Genomic DNA, 23,248 nt, shown 5'->3' with positions numbered 1-23,248 from the left:
CTCTTTAAAAAAAGCACTCAGATTCAGACCTCAGGCAGGCAAGGGTACCTAGCTAGAACTGTTTAGTTTTTATTGTGTATTTATTTTTATAGTTAATTTCTATTTATGGCAAGTGGTACTGGTATTTCATTAATGTTGTCATGAAAAGATTTTTAAAAGTGAATTTATTTAGGTAAAACAACAAGTTAATTTAAAACATTAATAGCAGTAGATGATGCAGAGATATGGCAAAAATTATGAGGGCAGTACCTGAATGCCTGAAGTTTGGGACATACTGCTGCCATTTAGGGGTTTAAGCAGGTTAGTACACTGATTCTCTTTCTGACAGAAGCTGGGACAAGAGAATAGAAGTGGTGGGCCAGGCGCAGTGGCTCATGCCTGAAATCCCAGCACTTTGGGAGGCTGAAGCGGGCGGATCACAAGGTCAGGAGTTTGAGACCAGCCTGGCCAACGTAGTCAAACCCCTTCTCTACTAAAAATACGACAAAATTAGCCAGGTGTGGTGGCATGCGCCTGTAATTCCAGCTACTCAGGAGGCTGAGAGAGGAGAATCGTTTGAACCTGGGAGGCAGAAGTTGCCGTGAGCTGAGATTGCACCACTGCACTCCAGCCCAGGCAACAGTGTGAGACTCCATCTTAAAAAAAAAAAAAAAAAAGGTGGTAAAGGATGGGTTAGGAGGCCATTTAAATTTCGGTGTTTCAATGGCCTCTTAAGTCAGTTAGGAGCCATTGAAATACTGTAGGCAGAGATGGTGTGGCCATGGTTAAGCTTACTGATTTATTACTGATCTCTCCTAGAGTTACTTCCCCCTCTCATTCTGCAAGGAGAACCTAATGGTTCCCCTGGCTTGAGCTCAGGGCTAAATCCTGAAGTAGTTCTGAAAGCTGGAGATGCAAAGGACTTTAAGTGGCTGCTGCCCTGCAAGTGTTAAAGACAGAGTTGGAATGAAGTAAGCTTCATAGGATATGAATAGGATATGATCATTTCCAGTATTTCAACCCACTACCCAGTACTATTTAGAAACTGATGCAATCTTAAATCTTAACTAATATATTTTTATGAATATAAACTAGCAATCCTAGCTTTAATACTTGACTTCCCAAGTGTCTCTTATTCTCACCTGTGTTCTGGCTGTAGTCCTCCTATCCTGATGGCTCTCCAACTTCCCTTTTTCCTCCTCAGGCCTAAGGTGAATAGCCGAGCACCCTGGGTTCTTCTCCCTGACTATGGGAGCATCCAAGATAAACACATTTTTTAAGTCCCCGTTTGGGAATTACGAAACCCTGCTCTTTTTTCCTCCCCTTCCAGCTGCTGCTGACCATTTAGAAGTTAGAGTTTGACTGTGTTGGTCCATTGCAGGAGGATGAAACAAGGGTGGGTCGTTCCTGTTGCCAAATTAGTACCAAGGAAGATAGGTCCTAACTTTCCAGAATTGAAGCTAGGAGTGTGTTTTTCTGAAGAAGATGTTTCAATAACAATGCCTCTCATCTATTTTTAAAATTTGAATTTATAAAGTGCTTTTATGTGTATTAATTCACTGAAGTCTGTATTAATTTTTTTAAATGGCACAGTAGGCTCTCAATAAAAACCAGTTTAATGAATGACTATTTATAAACTGAGGCTCAGAGAAGTTTCCCAAAGCTCTACAGATGATTCTAAAGCCAAACTAGAAATCAGGTCTCTGGTTCTCCTCCCCACTCCATATCCCCTTGGTCTCAAACAGAAAGAGTCTGTTACAGATGATGTTTAGTGTCTATAGAATTATTAATACCAGAACTCTGCTATATAATGGGTCAAATAGGCTTTTGAGGCCTGGCCTGAGGTCTTAACAAGCACAGATAACATTGTTTCAATGGAAAAATCAATTTTGAATTAGAGCATAATTCATCTGCAAATTGTGACAACTTGGGTATATATCTGTCTTTCCATATAGATATATAATAGAAAAATGCTTTTTAATATAATGATTTATATGTATTGATTAAAAAATCATACACACATTTCTGTTTCTAGAAATTTTGTGCTTTCTCATGGAAACATAGAGGGGAACAATAGACTCTGGAGCCTACTGGAGGGTGAAGAGTGGGAGGAGGGAGAGGATCAGGAAAAATAACTAATGAAAACTAGGCTCAATACATGGGTGATGAAATAATCTGTACAACAGACTCCTGTGACACAAGTTTACCTATGTAACAAACCTGCGTGTGTACCTCTGAACTTAAAATAGAAGTAAAACAAAAGAAATTCTGTGCTTTCTGTGTACCTATATCTCAACAGAATGCCATGAATTGGAAAGGGTACATGATATGATTTGGCTGTGTCTCCACCCAAATCTCAACTTGAATTGTATCTGCCTGGATTCCCATGTGTTGTGGGAGGGACCCAGAGGGAGGTAATTGAATCATGGGGGCCAGTTTTCCCATTCTATTCTAGTGATAGTGAATGAGTCTTACAAGATCTGATGAGTTTATCAGGGGTTTCCGCTTTTGCTTCTTCCTCATTTTCTCTTTCTGCCACCATGTAAGAAGTGCCTTTTGCCTCCCGCCATGATTCTAAGGCTTCCCCAGACATATGGAACTGTAGGTTCAATTAAAACTCTTTTTCTTCCCAGTCTGGGGTATGTCCTAATCAGCAGCATGAAAACTAACTAATATAGTAAATTGGTACCAGTAGAGTGGGGCGTTGCTGAAAAGATACCCGAAAATGTGGAAGCGACTTTGGAACTGGGTAATGGGCAGAGGCTGGAACAGTTTGGAGGGCTCAGAAGAAGATAGAAAAATGTGGGAAAGTTTGGAACCTCCTAGAGAGTTGTTGAAAGGCTTCGACAAAAATTTTTATAGTGATATGAACAATAAGGTCCAGGCTGAGGTGGTCTCAGTTGAAGATGAGCAACGTGTTGGGAACTGAAGCAAAGGTGACTCTTGTTATGTTTTAGCAAAGAGACTGGAGGGATTTTACCCCTGCCTTAGAGATTTGTGGAACTTTGAACTTGAAAGAGATGATTTAGGGTATCTGGCCAGAAGAAATTTCTAAGCAGCAAAGCATTCGAAAGGTGACTTGGGTGCTGTTAAAAGCATTCCATTTTAAAAGGGAAACAGAACACAAAGGTTCAGAAAATTTGCAGCCTGATGATGCAGTGGAAAAGAAAAATCCATTTTTGGGGAGAAATCCAAGCCGGCTGCAGAAATTTGAATAAGTTGCAAGGAGCCTAATGTTAATCCACAAGACCATGGGGAAAATGTCTCCGGGCCATGTCAGAAACCTTCATGGCAGCCCCTCCCATTTCAAGCCCAGAGGCTCAGGAGGAAAATGCCAGGGTCTCTGTGCTGTGTTCAGCCTAGGGATTGGTGCCCGGTGTCCCAGCTGCTCCAGCTGTGGCTGAAAGGGGCCAACGTAGAGCTCAGGCTGTGGCTTCAGAGGGTGGAAGCCCCAAGCCTTAGCAGCTTCCATGTGGTGTTGGAGCCTGTGGGTACACTGAAGTCAAGAATTGAGGTTTGGGAACCTCTGCCTAAATTTCAGAAGATGTATAGTAATGCCTGGATGCCCAGGCAAAAGTTTGTGGCAGGGTCAGGGCCCTCATGGAGAACCTCTGCTAGGGCAGTGCAGAAGGGAAATGTGGGGTCGGAGCCCCCACACAGAGTCCCTACTGAAGCACTGCCTAGTGGAGCTGTGAGAAGAGGGCCACCGTCCTCCAGACCCCAGAATGGCAGATCCACCAACAGCTTTTACCATATGCCTGGAAAAGCCGCAAACACTCAACGCCAGCCTGTGAAAGCAGCTGGGAGGGAGGCTGTACCCTGCAAAGCCACAGGGGCAGAGCTGCCCAAGACCATGAGAACATACTTTTTGTATCAGCGGTACCTAGATGTGAAACCTGGAGTCAAAGGAGATTATTTTGTAGCTTTAAAATTTGACTGCCCTGCTGGATTTTGGACTTGCATAGGCCCTGTAACCCCTTTGTTTTGGACAATTTCTCCCATATAGAACGGCTGTATTTACCCATACCTATATCCCCATGGTATCTAGGAAGTAACTAGCTTGCTTTTGATTTTACACCTTCATAGGCAGAAGGGACTTGTCTTGTCTCAGATAATACTTTGAAACTTTGAATTTTGGGTTAATGCTGAAATGAGTTAAGACTTTGGGGTACTGTAGGGAAGGCATAATTGGTTTTGAAATGTGAGAACATGAGATTCAGAGGAGCTGGGGCAGAATGATATGGTTTGGCTGTGTCCCCACCCAAATCTCAACTTGAATTGTATCTTCCTGGATTCCCATGTGTTGTGGGAGGGACGCAGGGGGAGGTAATTGAATCATGGGGGCCAGTCTTTCCCATGCTATTCTCGTGATAGTAATGTGTCCGGAATTGGTGGGTTCTTGGTCTCACTGACCTCAAGAATGAAGCCGCGGACCCTCGTGGTGAGTGTTACAGCTCTTAAGGTGGCGCGTCTGGAGTTTGTTCCTTCTGATGTTCGGATGTGTTAGGAGTTTCTTCCTTCTGGTGGGTTCATGGTCTCGCTGGCTGGGGAGTGAAGCTGCAGACCTTCGCGGTGAGTGTTACAGCTCTTAAGGCAGCGCATCTGGAGTTGTTCGTTCCTCCCGGTGGGCTCGTGGTCTCGCTGGCTTCAAGAGTGAAGCTGCAGACCTTCGTAGTGAGTGTTACAGCTCATAAAAGCAGTGTGGACCCAAAGAGTGAGCAGTAGCAAGATTTATTGCAAAGAGCCAAAGAACAAAGCTTCCACAGTGTGGAAAGGGACCCGAGCCGGTTGCCACTGCTGGCTCGGGCAGCCTGCTTTTATTCTCTTATCTGGCCCCACCCATGTCCTGCTGATTGGTAGAGCCGAGTGGTCTGTTTTGACAGGGTGCTGATGGGTGCGTTTACAATCCCTGAGCTAGACACAAGGGTTCTCCACATCCCCACCAGATTAGATTAGCTAGATACAGAGTGTGGACACAAAGGTTCTCCAAGGCCCCACCAGAGTAGCTAGATACAGAGTGTCGATTGGTGCATTCACAAACCCTGAGCTAGACACTGGGTGCTGATTGGTGTGTTTACAAACCTTGAGCTAGATACAGAGTGCCGATTGGTGTATTTACAATCCCTGGACTAGACATAAAGGTTCTCCAAGGTCCCACCAGAGTAGCTAGATACAGAGTGTCCATTGGTGCATTCACAAACCCTGAGCTAGACACGGGGTGCTGATTGGTGTATTTACAATCCCTGAGCTAGACATAAAGGTTCTGCACGTCCCCACCAGACTCAGGAGCCCAGCTGGCTTCACCCAGTGGATCCTGCACCGGGGCTGCAGATGGAGCTGCCTGCCAGTCCCGCGCTGTGCGCCCGCACTCCTCAGCCCTTGGGTGGTCGATGGGACTGGGCGCCATGGAGCAGGGGGTGGCATTTGTCGAGGAGGCTCGGGCCGCACAGGAGCCCACGGAGGGGGTGGGAGGCTCAGGCATGGCAGGCTGCAGGTCCCAGGCCCTGCCCCACAGGAAGGCAGCTAAGGCCCGGCGAGAAATCAAGCGCAGCGCCGGTGGGCTGGCACTGCTGGGGGACCCAGTACGCCCTCCGCAGCCTCTGGCCCGGGTGCTAAGCCCCTCATTGCCCAGGGCCGGCAGGGCCGGCCCGCTGCTCCGAGTGTGGGGCCCGCCAAGCCCACGCCCACCCAGAACTCCAGCTGACCTGCAAGCGCCGCGCGCAGCCCCAGTTCCCGCTCGCGCCTCTCCCTCCGCACCTCCCTGCAAGCTGAGGGAGCAGGCTCCGGCCTTGGCCAGCCCAGAAAGGGGCTCCCACAGTGCAGCGGTGGGCTGAAGGGCTCCACAAGTGCCGCCAAAGTGGGAGCCCAGGCAGAGGAGGCGCCGAGAGCGAGCGAGCGAGGGCTGTGAGGACTGCCAGCACGCTGTCACCTCTCAGTAATGAGTCTCACACGATGTGATGGGTTTATCAGGGATTTCTGATTTTGCTTTCTCCTCATTTTCTCTAGTTGCCACCATGTAAGAAGTGCCTTTCACCTCCAGCTGTGATTCTGAGGCCTCCCCAGCCATGTAGAACTGTAAGTCCAATTAAATCTCCATTTCTTCCCAGTCTTGGGTATGTCTTCATCAGCATGTGAAAATGAACTAATACAGTACATGTTTGTGGATGGCCTTGAGGGCCAGATTCTATAACTTGCTGATGATTATTAACCTCTATTTCTCTGGCTTTATGGGGAACATGTCTGAATCTTGGCATATCAGTAGGAGATGGAATGCTTTATTGAATTATACTCTCAAAATCTAGATAATTTAATACAGTTTCTTGAGTGTGGCACACCCCACTCCAATTTTGTGAATTAATGCTGTAGTGAGTCATTGTTATTAAGATGTGTATTTCACCCCACAGAAGTGTTGGGTCATGGAAAAAGAAAGGGAATATTATTATAGTAAAATGGTTTTTGAGCAAGGGAATGGCATGAAGCTCAGGGCATTATATTTGATAAGTATTTCTTGAATGAATGAAAGAATAAAAATTGCTTTAAGAAAATTTATCTAGCAGCAGTGTGCAGAATGGTCTGATGGAAAGAAGCTAGATATTAAAAGGCTATTCAAAAGAATTGATGCAAGAAGGTAATGTGACAATAAGAAGGAAGAATGGGGCTATGAGAAATATATGAAGGAAAGCAACAGAACCTGGTAACAAGAAAAGGGAGAAGTCAAAGATGTTATGAAAAGTCTTGTTATAGGTGAGAGAAAAACACTTTTTCAAGACATCTTTAAGTATTTTTAACTTAAGGTGAGAATTGGAGATATAACCACAATTTCAAGTTAGAAATTCCTGGCCTTGCCACACACAAAGAGATAAATTCAATAGTTGACACTATGGAAAAGTCTTATATGAAAGGGTGTACTAGATCTGATTATTGGTTCACTATTGATACCTCCTTTGAAACAGTGCCCACTAAAAATTGTGTTATGGATAGTACTAAGAATAGTCCCCTTATTCAACAATTATTTATTACTGTGCTCATTCCTATCTCAGGGTCTTTGTATTTTTTGTTGGTCTGGCTTGCAATGCTCCTTCCTTAGAAGATTTTATGGGTCACTCCTTACTTCATTCTCTGCTCAAATGCCATGGTCAGACAGACCTTACTTTACCATCTGTAGTCAGTCTCTAATCTTATATTCTGCTTTATTTTTCTCCATTGCACTTGTCTCTGTCTAATAATAATATATTACGTATTTATTTGTTTGCATGTCTTATTTTCTATCTTCCCTGCTAGAATGGGAGTTCTTTGAGAGCCTGGGCTTTGCTATTTTATTTACTGCTGTATTTTAAGTCAGTCTCATATTGAGCATGCAACCTAAGAATCTGGGCATTTCTGATTGGATTAAGGGAGGACATATAATTTTGGATGAGGGGAAACCAATGTGGGTTAAACCAATCAGATATCTGGATAATTTGAACTAAGAGATATAAGAAATGTAGTCAGATAAATTGATTAGAGTTGTAAAGTCATATAGAGTCAGGCTAAGTCCTATCATAAGAACCACATCCATGGAGAAGCTATGGCAAGGCAGAAGAATCAGCTGGTATCCCGAGAGGAGTTTGTAGCAGATGTGAAGTGAGAAACTGAGAGAAGAGCCACTGGGCCCCAGAGCAAGGGAAAAAGAGAGGTGCTACCCAAACACCTTCTGGTGGTACAGCTCAGCTATACTTCATGCATTTCTATTTCATGTCATTTTCCTGTAAGATTTCAGCACAAATTCCCTGCTTTTGAGCTTCGTGGTGGGAGTTTCTCTTCCTTTGCAACAGAACATCCTTTGATATAACAATCCAATAGAACTTCCTATGGAAATGAAAATGTTCTATATCTATGTTGTCCAATGTAGTAGTCACTACCCATATGTTCCCATTTAAAAATTTTTATTTAAAATTAAAAAAATATTTTATTTAAAAATTTTTAAAATTTATATTTTTTAAATTTATTTATTTTAAATTTAAATTTAAATTTTAAAAAGTTTTTTATTTTTGTGGGTCCATAGTAGGCATATATATTTATGGGGTACGTAAGATGTTTTAAACACTTGAAATGTGATTCATGTGCTTGAGAAACTGACTCAAATTTTATGTAATCTTAATTTAAATGCAAGTATCCATATTTGGGTAGAGGCTATAATATTAGACAGCACAGTACGATGGTGATTATTATAAGGGACCAAGGACAAGAAGCATAATCAGTAAAAGACAATGAAAGGACAGGGGAAAAAAACAAGGAAAACAATGACGGTGGCACAAAACTCAAGTAGAGGGTGTTCCGCAGCACAATTAACTACAAAAATGTTAAGGAAGATGAGTGTAGTAAAATCCCTTTGGTAACGGTGTTTTTTTCTTTTTTAATGGAAGCAAATCTGATTTTAAACAGCAAGGGCTAGGTAAACAAATCAAGAAATAACCCATTCAAAGGCAAACTATCTAGCCATTACAAATAATGGAGAAAAATATTTGCGATATGGGAAGCGGTTTATAATGTGTGAATATGTTAGGGAAATCCATAAAGTAGGATGGCCCCAATTTTATAACACACATATATGAGTAGATCTTTTGGTTGTGTATTTGTAGGTGATTTGGATTCTTTGGCATTTTATTAAATCTTAGAATTATCCACAAAGAGCATAGATTTTTTTATAATCAGAAATAAAGGAATAAATGATGTGCTTAGCACAATAAAATGGCTGCATCTCTTTATCTTTCCTTATGAATGAAAGTGACAGCAAATACAGCTACTAAGAATTAATGACTCTACATTTCTAAAGTTAGTAAGACTTTATCTCATTTTTCTCCCAACCCCACTGGACACATTTTGAGATATCTTACTTTATAGTTGTTAACTGCAATTATAGATAGGCTGGCAGTACAGCAGAAGTTGATGAAACTTCTTAGTAGAAGGCAGAAGAAGATCTTTTTGGTGAATTAATCTACATTTTCCACAGTCAAAAGACCAGGAATGAAGTAATAGCTGCTTGGAATCCTTTCTTGTCTTGTGAGACTGGATTCCTAGGATGCTTCAGCCTAAAGCTGTATTTTGGAGACCACTAGATGGCTCTCTGTGTCTGTGGCCAGGTGAAGGCACACTAGATAAATTCGGATCTAGATTTATCATTCATGTTCAGGTCACATTGAAGCATTTCTTTATGTGTATAACACAATGTGCGAAAAGACTCAAGTTAACTCCTCCTGTATCAGCAACACAATAACATCTCTCTGTGTGTGGATCTGTGTATATATTTGCTCCCATTATTACATTTACAATATATAGAAGCAAATTATTTGTTTAAAGGAATCTCTGTTTAAGAATGTCTGGTTGGGACTGAAAAAATAGCACTCCACAACTAAGCCAGATTGTGATTCTGTTAGACAAAGACATGCTGAATGTTGAACTTTACGAAAACAAAAACTTTTCTTTTTAATCTGGGGAGTATTAACACAACTTCTGTTTGGCTTCTAGTTGAGGCCTTCTGCCCAAAAACATCCATAGATTGCATGCAGGTTGTACTGCCATCAAAGTGCTTGCTACTGCCCCAAATGTTCAGTAAGTTCAGCTAATGACCACCCCTAGCGGCGAGGAGAGGAGTGACAACCCATTTCTAAGTTATTCCTAAGAATGTTTTTGAAAGGTACAAGTTGAGCTATTGTTTGGAACCGTAGAGACTCAGCCACTTGCAGTGTGATGAAAATATAGACTGCAAACACAAAGGAAAATCCCACCTTTTAAATAGAAATAGCATAATGCTCAAGTTTCAAAAGCCATGTCAAATCTGCATTTTCAGAAAAATTTTTAAAAATTACTTTTTTCTTTATTTCTCCTGTTCTTTGATGCCAGTGCCCAGTTAGAGTGATAACAGGGTTTTTGTTAATTGTACTCCACTGTTACTAAAATTTCAACCACTATCCTTGAAAGAATAAAAAGCATTAAATGCGACTCAGGGTTAATCTGTGTAAATGCACAGGTAGTAGTGCATGGGCACTGCTTTTATAATCAGAAAAGCAATATGCATCTAGAAAGTCCCATGAAGTTGTGTGCATCAATTTTGATATAGTCCACATCCAATAAAACATGGAGATTTTGCTTCATGAGGTGTCCCATTTCTGAAAGCCCTGGCCGATAGCAGTGCTACTTTCCCTTAATCTTTGGGTTAATGTAAGCCATATTGTTACTGTGATACAGATAAAGCCCATATGAAAAAGGGGAGACTGCTGAACCTTCAATCCATGTCCAGGTAGACTCTGCCCTTTCTAATAAGAATCCCCAAATATCAACTGGGTTGTACTTACCAGTGAGTGGAATCACCAAGCTTAACCTTTCTCGACATTTTTCTCCAGATGCAAAGTGTATAAGCTGAAATGGAACCTGCCTTCCAAGGATAAGGTGGGCCAGATCCCTTTCTATCTTTTTGTCACCTCCTCCCTGCATAAGTCTGTGTGGGCAATTGTATTCATTTCTTGTTGTTGCCGTAACAAACTACCAAGAACTTAGTGATTTAAAACAACACACACTTATTCTCTTATTACTTGTGACTAGAGGTCATAGTCTGAAATATGTTTTGCTGGGCTAAAGTCAAGGGTGGCATTCTTTCTGGAGCCTCTGAGGGGAAAACCCATTTTCTTGCCTTTGAGTTTCTAGTGACTGCCTGTATTTGTTGACTTATGGCCTCTTCTCCATCTTCAATGTGTGTCACTCCAGTCTCCGCTTCCTTTATCACATTGTCACATCGCCTTGTCCTCTGACCTTGACTTCTTCTGCCTCCTTCTTATAAGAATCCTTGTGATGACATTGAGTACACCTGGATAATCCAAGATACCCTTTCTATCTCAAGATGCTTAACATAACCACATCTTCAAAGTCCTTTTGGCCATAAAAAATAACATATTCACAGGTTTTGAGGATTCAGATTTGGAACTCTTTCAGGTACTCAGCCCTACCACACCAAAATAAGCTCACTCCTGTTTCATAAGCTCATATCTGTTGTCCTCCATCTCTTCTGCCACTTCTTTCTTTTGTTTGCTTAGATGGAAGATCAAGATTTAGAATTAAGAAATGCCACACAAACCTGAAGCCCAAGTCATATTTCCCAACTCAATCTTTTTCTAAAGACCTATGCAGCAGGGCACTGGGCATTAATGCATTTATTAATAAAATGAAACTGTCATTTCTGTTCTATTGTTCCCTGAGTTTAGTTCCTCAGAGCCTCCTATGAGAAGTTATAGCAATAGTTAGGAAAGACTTATGAGTTCCTCACTAAGACCATCTAATAGACCAAAACATGCTTCTTCTTAACCTTGATGTAACTGCTGCAAAACTCCAACCACCCTGAACCCATATAAAGGAGCAACTAGGTAAAACTGGACTTCAAAGTTCACTTCTTTGCTGACCTACTTTGCACACACTTAAATTGCGGGTACACTTCAGTGAACCAGAACTCTAAGTGGGACTTCAAAACAGCAGATTTCTTCATTTTTCTCAGGGTTATTTTGCTGGAGCTGGAAGTCCTAAGCCTGAATATTATAGACACATTGCGAATGCATAATAAGGTAGAATATTTGAGTTCTTTTTCTGATTAGTTTTTATGAATCTTGCCACGTCAACACTTTATGCTAAAAGAACAATTATCAACATCATAAGAACACACTGCTCTAGGTACATATGGTGCAGTCCTCACCATAAACTTATAAGACAATCACATTTTATGACTTAATAAATTGAAACATGGAGACATCAGGTATGTTTTCCAAGGTAGGATGTCTAAAAAGTTGTACAGCCAAGATTCTAACATAGCTCTGAGCTTCTCAAAAAATGTAATCTCTTAACTCCCACCTTATATTTCCTCCATCATATGTTATAATTATCTCATTTACATTATAATGGTAATAATATTTTTCTGGCTCTCCTCACAAAGTAACTGTGAGGAAAAAATTATAAAAGAGATGAGAGAGGGCTTTGATACATTTAAACATACACTACAATTTATTCTTTCTAAAATATGTATTTTCATACTGAAGTACTGAAAGTCTAGATGAGAAAGTAAAAAGACAACTTATCTTTTTTCTCTTATTATTTTTTAATTCTGTAGGTAAAAATGATTATTTTTAGAAAAATAGACGCATGAATAGAGAAAAATGTAGACTTTCACCCTCTATAATCCTTTGTTTATAAGATTTTTATAAACAAAGTTCTAGACTTCATATTTTACAGGAACAAGGTCACACTTTACATACATTTTTGTAAAATTTTTCTATCTTTCTGTGTCAATAAATACATCCTCATTTTGAATGAGTACATTGTACTCCGTTAAAAAATGATTCAATTAATTAAATTTCCATCATTTTGAACATTATTATATAATATGCTTTTAATAGTCCAACCTGGAAGTAGATACTTCTCTCTTTTATGCCTTTTTTTATGGGATATTACAAAAGCTGTGATGGATCCAATCTGTTCTTTGGTTGAAGGCTGACAAATAGACAAAGTTAAGAAGGTGCTATTAGTCTGTTTTTCTTCTGGATGGCTTCTCACTTCCTACAATGCATAGTTCTTTCTATTTCTCCATATTTTGTCTATACATAGTCATTTGCTTTACAGGGCTGTTAGGAGATTATTTAAACATATTTGTGAAAAAGCCTTGAAAAACGTAAATGCTGCAAAAATATATATGATTAAAATTCTTCCTAAATCTATGCTTCAAATGAATAACGATGAGGTGTAATTCATCCTGACTAAAAAAGGAGTCATCCTGCTTAATTCTCTACCACATGAACCCTTGCAGGCTCATCTCCATTAACAAACCAGCCCTGGCCAATCAGACACCAGCCTTTCAATGTCAGAGTTTACTCCTCATGACATAATGCCAGCCAGGTCAGGGATCAACCCACTTTTTCAAGGCAGGAGATCAAATACAGTTGACAGTCTCCCTGAAAGTGCATGAATCTTACACAATTAAATAAAATATCTGAGAATTTGGCTGAGGTGTCAGGTTGAGGAAAGGAGAAGGAAACGGAGAGAGTTGGCTTCCTCTTAGCTCACCTCTTCCCCATTGCTCTTTTCTCCTGTGATCTCATAGAGAAAATATCAGCAAAAGACAACTGAGAGGTTAAAAATTTCTATGAGTTTGTCATTCATACATTCACTCAAAAAGTAATATGGCAGATGCTAAGAGGTGTTCTTTCTTCTTGCCTAGTTTTATGGATTTGGCATCATATTTCTGGTGCTACATAGGTCCTCTACTCTTGTGTATATGTGGCAATAGCCAGAGCTAGCAGAAAAAAAGACAATGAGATTTCTCATCTCTATATTTACTGTTGCCACTAAAATGAGCAATACTTTCCTAAGAGAGTATACAGTTATCTAGGGCAATGGGACTCAAAGTAGCTGGTTTGTAAATTATATATCCATGATGAGATAAGGAGCTTAGGTCAGTATGAATCAACACACTGCTTTCCTTATCAAGAAAGTTTGCTATGAAAAAATTTGGATGTTTGCTTTGTGGTGTAGTTGGTGGAATAGGAGTGAGAGTGGGGTAGACTCTGTATGGTCATAATTTCCTGAATGATAGTTTGCCTATAGAAAAAACTTATGAGCAATGTGAAGGACCAACATTTCTCAAATATCTTGGGCATCTTAATGATATTTCTATGGCAGGACTTAAGGCTCTAGAAGCTATGTTAGATGTGCCATAGGTTAAAAGTTGCTGGTAATACAGAAACAGTACTGTGGCATGTCTTCTTTTTCCAGGCAAGTGTGCAACCTACTTAGGAACCTAGTTTTTTGTTTGTTTGTTTATTTCTAAGCCCACTTTTTTTTAAGAGAAAAAAAATGAGGGAGAGGGTAAAGAGGAAGGTGTGAGGGGGAATGGAAACATTTTACATGTGAATCATATCTCATTTTGATTAGTAATTTCGAAAAGAAAATTAGTTGAACTTTAACACTTAAGTGATTCTTACCAGATAATGGCCAACACCTCTCCACTAGTTATTTGGGTAACACTATAACTTTTCCAAAGTACTTTTACTTTCTCATTTGATTCAAAACATCTTCGTCAGATTGGTAAAGTACCTTCTTTTGAGCTATACTTCTGATAAGTGTGGATGCTCAGAGATAGTCACTTGCCCAAAATTACATGGCTAGTGAGAGATAGATTGGGAACATCTGCAATGAAAGAGGCAGATTGGGAACATTTTGGCCACTATTTCATATGCGTTTCATTACATTGTGCTCTTTTAACTATTGTGGTTGGAATTTGACTGGGGGGTTATTTATAAAATAAAATCTAATGGTACAAAATCCATGGTGCCTTCTGCAGCACCAGAAGATAAAACACGAGGAATTAGAAATTGGCATCAGTCTTCAGATACCTCAGCTGATTCAATCATAAATTAACTCTAAGATATAATGGTCAGACAAAATCAAGAGTAAATATATTCTTCATGGATTAAGTGATACTCTTCTGGCAAGCACAAAGTGGGAGAGACAAACTAATTGCTCAATAAATGGTGCCTGCTAGTCTCCTTTGCTCTACTTATCTAGAAAAATGAATGCATACTGTAAGTAAATAACTAAATTAAAAAATACTTCCAAGTTAATGCCAGGTCTCTGTTCTTCAAGAGGAACCTGTAAAAGATCACTGCTTTAAAAAGTTTTGCATCACTTGACATTTAATTTGAAATTGTTTATCTTTAAGTCAGCAACAATTAGATGCGACTATCAGCTATTCATCATGAATTGCAGAATACATTTCCCCCAGAGGAGAAAGAGCTGTGATTTGCATAGAGCAAGTCAAAGAAAACCAACACAGTTAAGAGCAGATGTTTTAAAAATGAATATCCCTTACTGGTCCCCTCATGAGGTACCCCTGTGCCATGCAAAAATAGTGCTTTGTTAGCCAAATTCTAATAAATAGGCTTCAGTGCTTAGTCCTGTACTGTCAGAGAAAATGCACAATCTAAAACACTTGTATTTCCATGAAAGAAGCATATATTAATTTGTTAGTACATATCGCTCATGAAGCAGGCAAAGTTGTGGTTGGTGTATTCAACGAGAGTGTTGAAAATAGTAGTGTGATCACTTTTTTTTTTAATTAAAAAAAATTTTTAAGAGTCGGGGTCTTACTATGTCACCCAGGGTAGTCTGGAACTCTTGGGCTCAAGCAGTCCTCCTGCCTCAGCCTCCCAAGCAGCTGAGACTACATGTAGGCGCCACCACGCCTGGCTGTGCAGTCACTTTTGAATTGCATGGATTTGGATCTAAGCCAATTATATTACATCATTAACTCTGCCTAATAGAACCAATATGAAGTTAACGTGAGGTGTATATTTTTTTTAAAAAATGTGTACTTGTCATTACTTCAGCAGGTAAACTTTAGGGAGTTAACTTTGAAGAAACTACACAAAACCTGTAGAAGAAAAAGTCATGTGGGAAGGAGAGAGAAAAAGTATAACTGCAGGAATTTAATTTAGGCGTAAATGGAATTAGGTTCATATTCAGCATCATTATTTGAAGGTCATAAGAATAGAATTTAGAACAAAGAAGTAATCATTTTAATAAAATGGGTTAGCCTCAAGTGGGGTTTGAGTGTTGTAGTGAAGTCAGAATTCTTTTGAAGGAAAACTGCTTTGACCCCATCCTATGTTTAATGTTTTATTAAGCTTTTATTATGCAGTTATAACATACATATGTTTTCCAAAAGTATGTAGTTAACTAACTTACTTTTAATGAATTTCCCTACTTGAAAGAAGCTGATCCCCTAGAAGGTGATGATCTTATGTGATTATCTTATTTTGAATACATAGTGTATTGAAATAAAACTATTATGCTTTTCTCAGGGGTTTGTCCATCTCAGTGGCAGCTCTTTCCATTTAAGAGTTGTGGCAGGATGTTACCAAAGCTATTGCTCATTAATTAAAACCTTCAGATGAATGTAATCAGCAGCCCGAAAGAAAGTGAGAGAAAACAGCTGTTGCTGCTCTTGCTATGAAAGCAATTTTGATTTAAGTAAGAGACACAATTTTATTTTACTTGGTTGTGTGAAAAAGTCCACTTTCTTCTCGAATCCTTTATTCAGGGAGTGGCACACAACCAACAAATTAGGTCACTGGGCAGTAGACTCCGAGGATGGTGGCTAGATTAAGTCAATTTTATTTAATGTGTAAAATGAGTTTGACATCCTTTTATATATAGAAAGTTTTTAAAAATAACATCACTGCATTAGAGGAAGGTCCACTTTTCCAGAGAAGCAAGGGAAAGATCAGTTATTGTTTTCACTGAAAGCAGATTACGGTCATCTTAAAATTACGTATTACAGTGACTTGGCATTGACCAGAACATTCTTAATACAGAATATTATAGAATGACATTTAAATGATATACCCAAAGTAAGACAAATTAGATATGTTTGAATTTAAAGTAAAAAGGGAGATGAAAGGAAATGTAGTCAGTTGAACAAACTAGATCTGAGTTAATATAATAATCTCTCCCTTTCAAGATGTGTGCCATGAAGGTAACAGTGACAACAGTGATTTAAAATATGTTTCTGAGTTGAAATACAGAAGCAAATGTGCTTGACAGTGTATTTATTTTATTGTCAGCTTGTCCCTGGAGGACTTTATCCACCCCTCACCCCGGTATTAGAGCTTTGAAGTTTACAGATTCTGGATTCTGCTTCATGGTTTTTCTGGTCCTCTTGTTGTAATGTGCTGTATGCTGCACACATCCATTCTAGAACACAACTTCCCTTCTAATTAAGGAACACGAATTTTGGTGAAAAATTCTTGCTACTTAAGACTCTTGCCAAACAATCTACAAATGAAAAGGAGTCTGGAGACTGTGACCACTATTGGCCACTTACGAAGTATTAGGTAATAAAGAAGCAATGATAAGAAGCAAGTAATGCTGACTCCTGCATTTTGTTAGATCCGATTCTGCATGTATATTAATAATGATGCACCCTATGGATGCAATTTCATGTTTATAACACTTTGGTCATTGGCAGCATTGTGTACCTGTGTTTTCCATGCCTTCCCATCTGCTGCCTACACCATTCAGATTCAGGTGACAGAAATATTTTATATAAAAGTTAATTAGCCTGCACTCTACAGATCAAATCTCTGTAGTTCGGCTAGGAATCTTCTGGGCAACTGCTGAATATGGCTTGTACTCAACCTTCCTAAGATTAAAAATGTAAGATTTATTTTCTTCTAGAAAAAGAAATCTTTAGTACTCCCTTGACAATTTATGCATAGATTCTATCAAACTTTTCATTGTATATTGCCCTTACTCATTTTAGTTTTTATCTCGGCACATATATCAGAAGTGGAAGAAGATTGGAAATACATATTTTTCCAGCTGCAAGAGTTGAGTGAAAATGATGTAGAGTCAAAAATCCTCCAGAATGTGGACTTTTTTACTAGTACACTGACCAATGTTGATCAAGTCCCCGGACTTTTCTCAGTTTCTCAGTCTTTAAAATGGGCCCATGCCAATTACCTATTTGCTTCATAGATACTTTGTGCAAGGCTTAACACAGCTTGGGATTATGATAAAAGTAACATATAAAAGGCAGAAAACTCATTACTAAATAAGGACTCTGTCTTGTCCTTAAAGATTCATCTCCTCATTATTACTTGTCAACGTTAAGTTCACAAATAGCTCTTTCGTTGAAAATATATTTAGCTTTTTTAGTCAATAAGAAACTAAATCATTTAATTCCTTTTTTTTTTAATTCTTAGATGATGGGGAGAGAAATGGGCTGAACACAGCAACTGAATACCAGCCTCTGAGTCCACATTACATAGAAGGAAAGTAGAGACAAAGAAACCATCCCCAAATAAATCTCCCCGTCCATCTTTACACTTTTATATATTTCTAATGCTTTCCAATATCCGAGACTAATTGACCACTCTTCTCTACCTATGGCTTCTGTACTAGGTGCAGATTTTCTATTTACCCAGAGGAATTCAGAGCGATGTGCTTTCTTCCTTACACCTTTGCCTAAGGCTCAGGCACACCTTCCGAAGAAGTCAGAGAGAGCAGATGCTGCTTTTCCGACACATGCTGTCAGAGTTCCTCTTGGGAGTGTGACACCTAGCCAGGAGTCAGGGATACCCCACCCCCATACCCTGCTCTTGTCGTTCTTCAGAACCTTGACCGCTCTCCATGGTCCTGAACCTCGACTTCTACTTCCCGTCGGGCATCTACTAGATTTCTCCCAGCCGGTCAAAATATGATTTTCTCTCATATTCTCCCCACTTCTTTCCTTCCAGCCGCGACCTCACTGCGCGTTTTATTTCCATCCGCGCCTAAAATGTTTTATTCTACTTCTACTAACGTCCTTCTACCCACCACCTACGAACATGGCCCAATCGTTATGCAATATCAAAGTTATAAACAACTCCCCTCAGACTTTACCCAGCCGTTTTCTCTCCCCTCATGCAATGGCCCCGGCCCCCAGCAGCGCCCATCTCCACTCCACGCGCCAGACTCCTCTCACCTGACTATCCCGCGGAAACTCGTGGCGCACGATGCTGATCACTGGAATGTGCAGGACTAAGCTGACCAAGTCGAGCTCCATCATTTCGCCCTGGCTCTGGGGGAAGGCGAGCAGCGCCGACACCCCTTGCACCACCACGGTATGGCACACACTTTGCAGGAAGGAGAAAGGGTCACTGCTCCATGGCGAGCTAGGGGAGGAGAAGGGCAAAAGAGGCAGATCGCCCAGGCCTGCCTCGATGGCCATCACTACTTCCAAAGACAGGTTGTAGGGTAGCAGCCCTTCCACGCGGTTCAGGTTGTCCACGGCAAATAGGAGGGCGTCCCGTGGCCACAGGGTCTCCGCCCTGGCGCCCTCCCCGGGCTTACGGGAACCCGGCGGCCCCCGGCCATGCAGGGTGCTCCCCAACCAGCGTGCGCCCAGCGAGGGCGCCGGGGACCGCCTAGTCCCTGGCTGCGGCTCATCCCTCTGGGCTCCTGCTCGGCTGCCGTCCGGAGCGCGGCTGGCCGCGCGGGGGGCGGTGGTCCAGGGCTGCAAGTGCACCGCGCCCACCCTCACCGCGTGCCCGATGCGCTTGAGGATCTGGCAGGGCTGCGGGTGCGAGGAGGAGCCGGGCACCCCAGCCAGCACCAGTGCGCAGGGCGGCGGCAACAGCAGACAGACCCTGCTCAGCAGCCACCACAAACTCAGTCTCCTCATTACTGAGACCCGCAGGGAGAAAGCGCGCCCCCTCCTGCGCCCGGCTCGCCCCTCTGCAGCCGCTGCCTGAGGTCTCCGCCTCCAGGTCCCGCGCGCAGCTTCACTCCACTCGGTGAAGCGGTCCCAGGAGCTGGAGTGGTCTCTAGGCCATGCAAGTTGGAGCCTAGCGCGCCCCCGGCAGTCTCAGATCCCGCTCCCAGGTCCCTCCGCCTGGCATCCTCTGCCCGCCCGGTCACTGCGCTGAGCAGGCAGGCGGGCGGGCCGGCGCCTGTCACCCGCAGCTGGAGCGCCCGTTCCCTGCCCGCCCCATCTGCAGGGCGCCTCGGGCACTGCGTCCGGCCCCGCGAGGCGGCCGGGATGAGAAGCAGCCGGAGTTCCTCGGGGGCAGCAGTGACAGAGGAGCGACGCGCTCTCGCTTGGATTCTTTTCCTTTTCTGCCCAGGCTAGACCCACTTATTTCCTGGGGTCGCGTTGGAGAGGGCGTTCACGCCCGGGGTGCGGAAAAGAAGCCAAATCCACCTTGCTCCACTGTTGGCCACCCTCCTGCAGGCTCCCCCAGCGCTGACTTCATTTTCTCTCTTCTCTCGCTACTTCCTCTCTGCCTTTCTTTCGTTATTTTTCCACCGAGTCGCCACCGCCGCTTGCTTCCTCGGAGGAGCAACACGACTGGCCAGCAAAGGGTGGCTCTGCTCCGAGCGCCAAATTTCTCCCCGCCTCAGCCGGCGCCTCCCTGTTGCTGAGCCCTGGCGCCTGCCTGTCGCTTGGCTGCGCTAAACGCCCACTGTTGGTGAGATTCCCGAGTGGCACATCCCGCGCCCCTGGAAAGTCCTCTCCCCTCAAAGGCTGGGCGTCATAGTTTGCAAAATTCCCTAAAACCTAAGAAGGAAAATAGGACTATGAGCCGGTGAGAATTCTGAATTCGGAGTCGCACCTGAGGGATCTGAAATTCGGTGGTTCACTGAAATAGGTTCAAAGAGGCTGTGACTTAACGAGCTTCTGGATGTGTCGCTTTTAAGGTTTTTCTAGCTAAGGGTATTAAAGTAAGAATTATTTACACATTTTTATCTCCTCAGCTTCTTTCTCTCTGGCATGTGAGCCTTTGCATTTTTTTTAAAGAATCCCTGTTTTTAGGTTCTCAGAATTAAAACAAAGTGAATTCAAAGCAATTTTTTTTAGTTCAAGAAATTAAAGAGTTTCAAAATACTTTTAGAGTTTAAAATGCAGTCAACAGCAGTTCCCAGTTTAGATCAAGAGTCCCCAGATCACAGTTTGAACTAAGTTATTTCATTTGTATGGTAATACAGTGAAGTCAACGTGTTGTGATCTAATCTTTTCCTCCATGATTTGAATAATCTGAAACTAGAAGGTAAGGAAAGAGTTAAGGGCAGGCCTGTGGTTTGCACATATACAGTAGATTAATTTTATTTTATCCCACAGTATCCTTTAGAAGGAGGGTGGGAGAGATCCATGGGGTGGAGCAAGCACTGGGGATCAGCCTTTCTGAGTCTAATACTACTTCATGACCATGACCTTGGCAATTTATTTCACCCGACCTTGCCCTGTTGTTTGGATCTGCTAAATTGTTATGCAAATACAGCGGGCTTTTAGCTCTGGAGGGTTGTTTTGATTCATGAGCTAAAGTTTCCATCATGTTTTAAATCCTGGGAAGAAGAGACTCTAGTTAAGTAAAAATCCCAAGAAGCTTGCAAAGTAAATGCTGTTTTCCCCAGCCCAGATCTTTAAAGGTATCTCAGAACAAATTTACCAGACATTCAACATCGTTTTTGCAAGACTGGGTTGCTAGAGAAGAAAAGTCTCCCATGAGAAAAAAAGTGAAAATCATAGTAGTGGGCTGAATGAGGAGGGAAAGAAACCCTCCTGAAGCCTGAGAGAACATCCCATGAATGGAGAAAAGTTGCCTCTAGTGTGCTGGAAATTCCCCCTTGTTCCACAGGATTCCACTGATTGAGATCTGAATAATAAAAGTGTAGAAGTCTGAGGTCCTTGCATTGCAGGAATATTGGGTATCTACTAATTGTATAGTAAGGAGGTATATTTGTCTGTACTCGAGTGTGTGTTTTGAAGAATATAATGTATAACTTTCTAGGTTATGACCATGCTTAGTCCTTGTACTCTTAGTCCTTGGCATTACACTTATGTTCAGATCAGGTTCTCAAGAAAACACATGATGATGGAGAATAGTTTGATCTGATCATTAATAGCATCCTAGAATCACTCTATATGCATTAGGTTTTTCACAAGTTCATGACTGCCTTGAGGGAATAACTGAACTGCTCTTACACAGAAGACCTTCCCAAGTTTCTGAGGATAATACTGCACCAGGTCGTGATAAAACTCTAGTTAAACCTGGTGAATACTGAGTGAACAATGGAGAATGGCTCTCCCTTCTTGGGCTTCCTTTTGTTTCTTTCCGGGCTTTCCCATTATAATTCACTGGTGTCCTTCCTGTTTTCCTTTTGCTGCTTGGTTTTCTTTGTCCATATCATGGTGGTCTGAGCATATCTGACAAAATTGTTCTCTCTCCTTTCCCCAAATCTTCTTTTTCCTTTTCCCTTTCTCCTTCTTGTCCACCTTTTTCATGTGTCAAGGGTCATCGTTTTCAAAGTTCACTTAAATTCAACAACCAATTATTAAGCTCCTAGTATGTGTCAAGCATTGTTGTAGGACCATCCTGGAAACAGATGAATAAACTCTAGAAAAGTTGAGTTTTCTCCTTTCCACAACATCACATAGTCAATAAGTGAACAAAATGCTAACATAGAGCTTATATTCTAGTGTGAAAGAGACAATAAAATATACAAATAAGTAAATAAATGTAGAGTATGTTAGTTTGTGCTAAGTGGAAAAAGAAAGCAGTGTAGAGGAAGTATTAGGAAGAGGATGGGTTGTAATTTTAGGTGAGAAAGCCAGGGAAGACCTCTCAGAGAAGACAGCTTTTGAATAAAGATGTAAAGGGAGGTAAGGGAGTGATTCATGTGAATACTCTAGGCAAGAATTCCCAAGCAGGGGAAACTACATGCCAAGGCCCCGCGTGTTTCTGGAAGGTTTAAAGAATAATGAGGGGTCTGGAGTGGCCGGAGTAAAATGATCCAGGGTGAAAGTGGTGGCAGGTCAGGTCAGAGAGGCAATGAAGAGGTGGCAGACAATGTAACCAAATGAACTTTGGCATCTACTCTGAATGAGATGAAAAGGCATGAAGGCAGGGACATTGGGCAGAAGAGTGATAGAATTAATACTTTAACGGGATCGCTACAGTTGTTTTGTTACTGATAGATGAACAGTGGTTAAGAGTGGAAGCCAGAAGATGAGAAAAGGAGATGAGGCTATTGCAATAAGCCACATGAAAAATAACACTACTGTCAAATCATAGAAATCAACCTCAATAGGTTTGTGTGATCATCCCCATTCTAAAGAAGAGGACATTGAATTTGAGAAAAGTTGAGTTATCTGCACAAAATCATTAGATAGTGAGTGGCATTGTGGCTTCAATATTTTAAGTTCATCCCAGCTGTGTGGTTGGTAGCTAAAATCAGTCAAATTTCAAAATTGGCTTACTCAGAGATGAAGCTTTTTAAAAATTATTATCTGACTCAGAATGAGAACTACTGATCTAAGAACCCATGTTGGAGAGTCAAACCAGAACAAATCCAAATGCTCGCAATTTAACATGTGCTTTTGTTCACATCTGTGTTTTCTGGTACCAGCAATGGATGGATTAAAAGCTGAGATATATTGCTATGGTGGTAGCCAAGGAAAGGCTACAGTAAAGGATGCTGTGGGAATTAGGAGTTAGATTCTCTTCTCAGTATTGTTTCGCCTATGGATATGACATTTAACCTCTTACAGCTGAAGCTTCCTCCTCTGTACTGTGGTTGTGGCGACAGATCTTGACAGTTGTCTGTATAGATGTAACAGTATGCAGCCTCCTGTGAATCTTTTCAAGTTCCACGGGAATGGGAGGCTTCTGGTGAGTCTGGAAAACTATCTTGTGTTTTTTCCTATACCTTGACT

The 23,248-nt window shown here is 41.5% G+C and overlaps 1 protein-coding gene across 1 annotated transcript in view; it reads right to left on the bottom strand.

Annotated features, from left to right (window-relative positions):
* The window catches only part of GRIN3A (glutamate ionotropic receptor NMDA type subunit 3A), a 169,220-nt gene extending 149,997 nt beyond the window's left edge, over window positions 1-19,223 (bottom strand). Inside the window, exon 1 of the mRNA XM_003820663.5 lies at window positions 18,518-19,223. Coding sequence (XP_003820711.3) covers window positions 18,518-19,216 — 699 coding nt within the window. The 5' untranslated portion in view covers window positions 19,217-19,223. The remainder of the gene's footprint in view (window positions 1-18,517) is intronic.
* Window positions 19,224-23,248: the final 4,025 nt, after the last annotated feature.

Source organism: Pan paniscus, chromosome 11, assembly GCF_029289425.2.
Source record: "Pan paniscus chromosome 11, NHGRI_mPanPan1-v2.0_pri, whole genome shotgun sequence".
NCBI classification, from domain to species: domain Eukaryota; kingdom Metazoa; phylum Chordata; class Mammalia; order Primates; family Hominidae; genus Pan; species Pan paniscus.
This window is presented reverse-complemented; position numbering and strand designations above follow the sequence as displayed.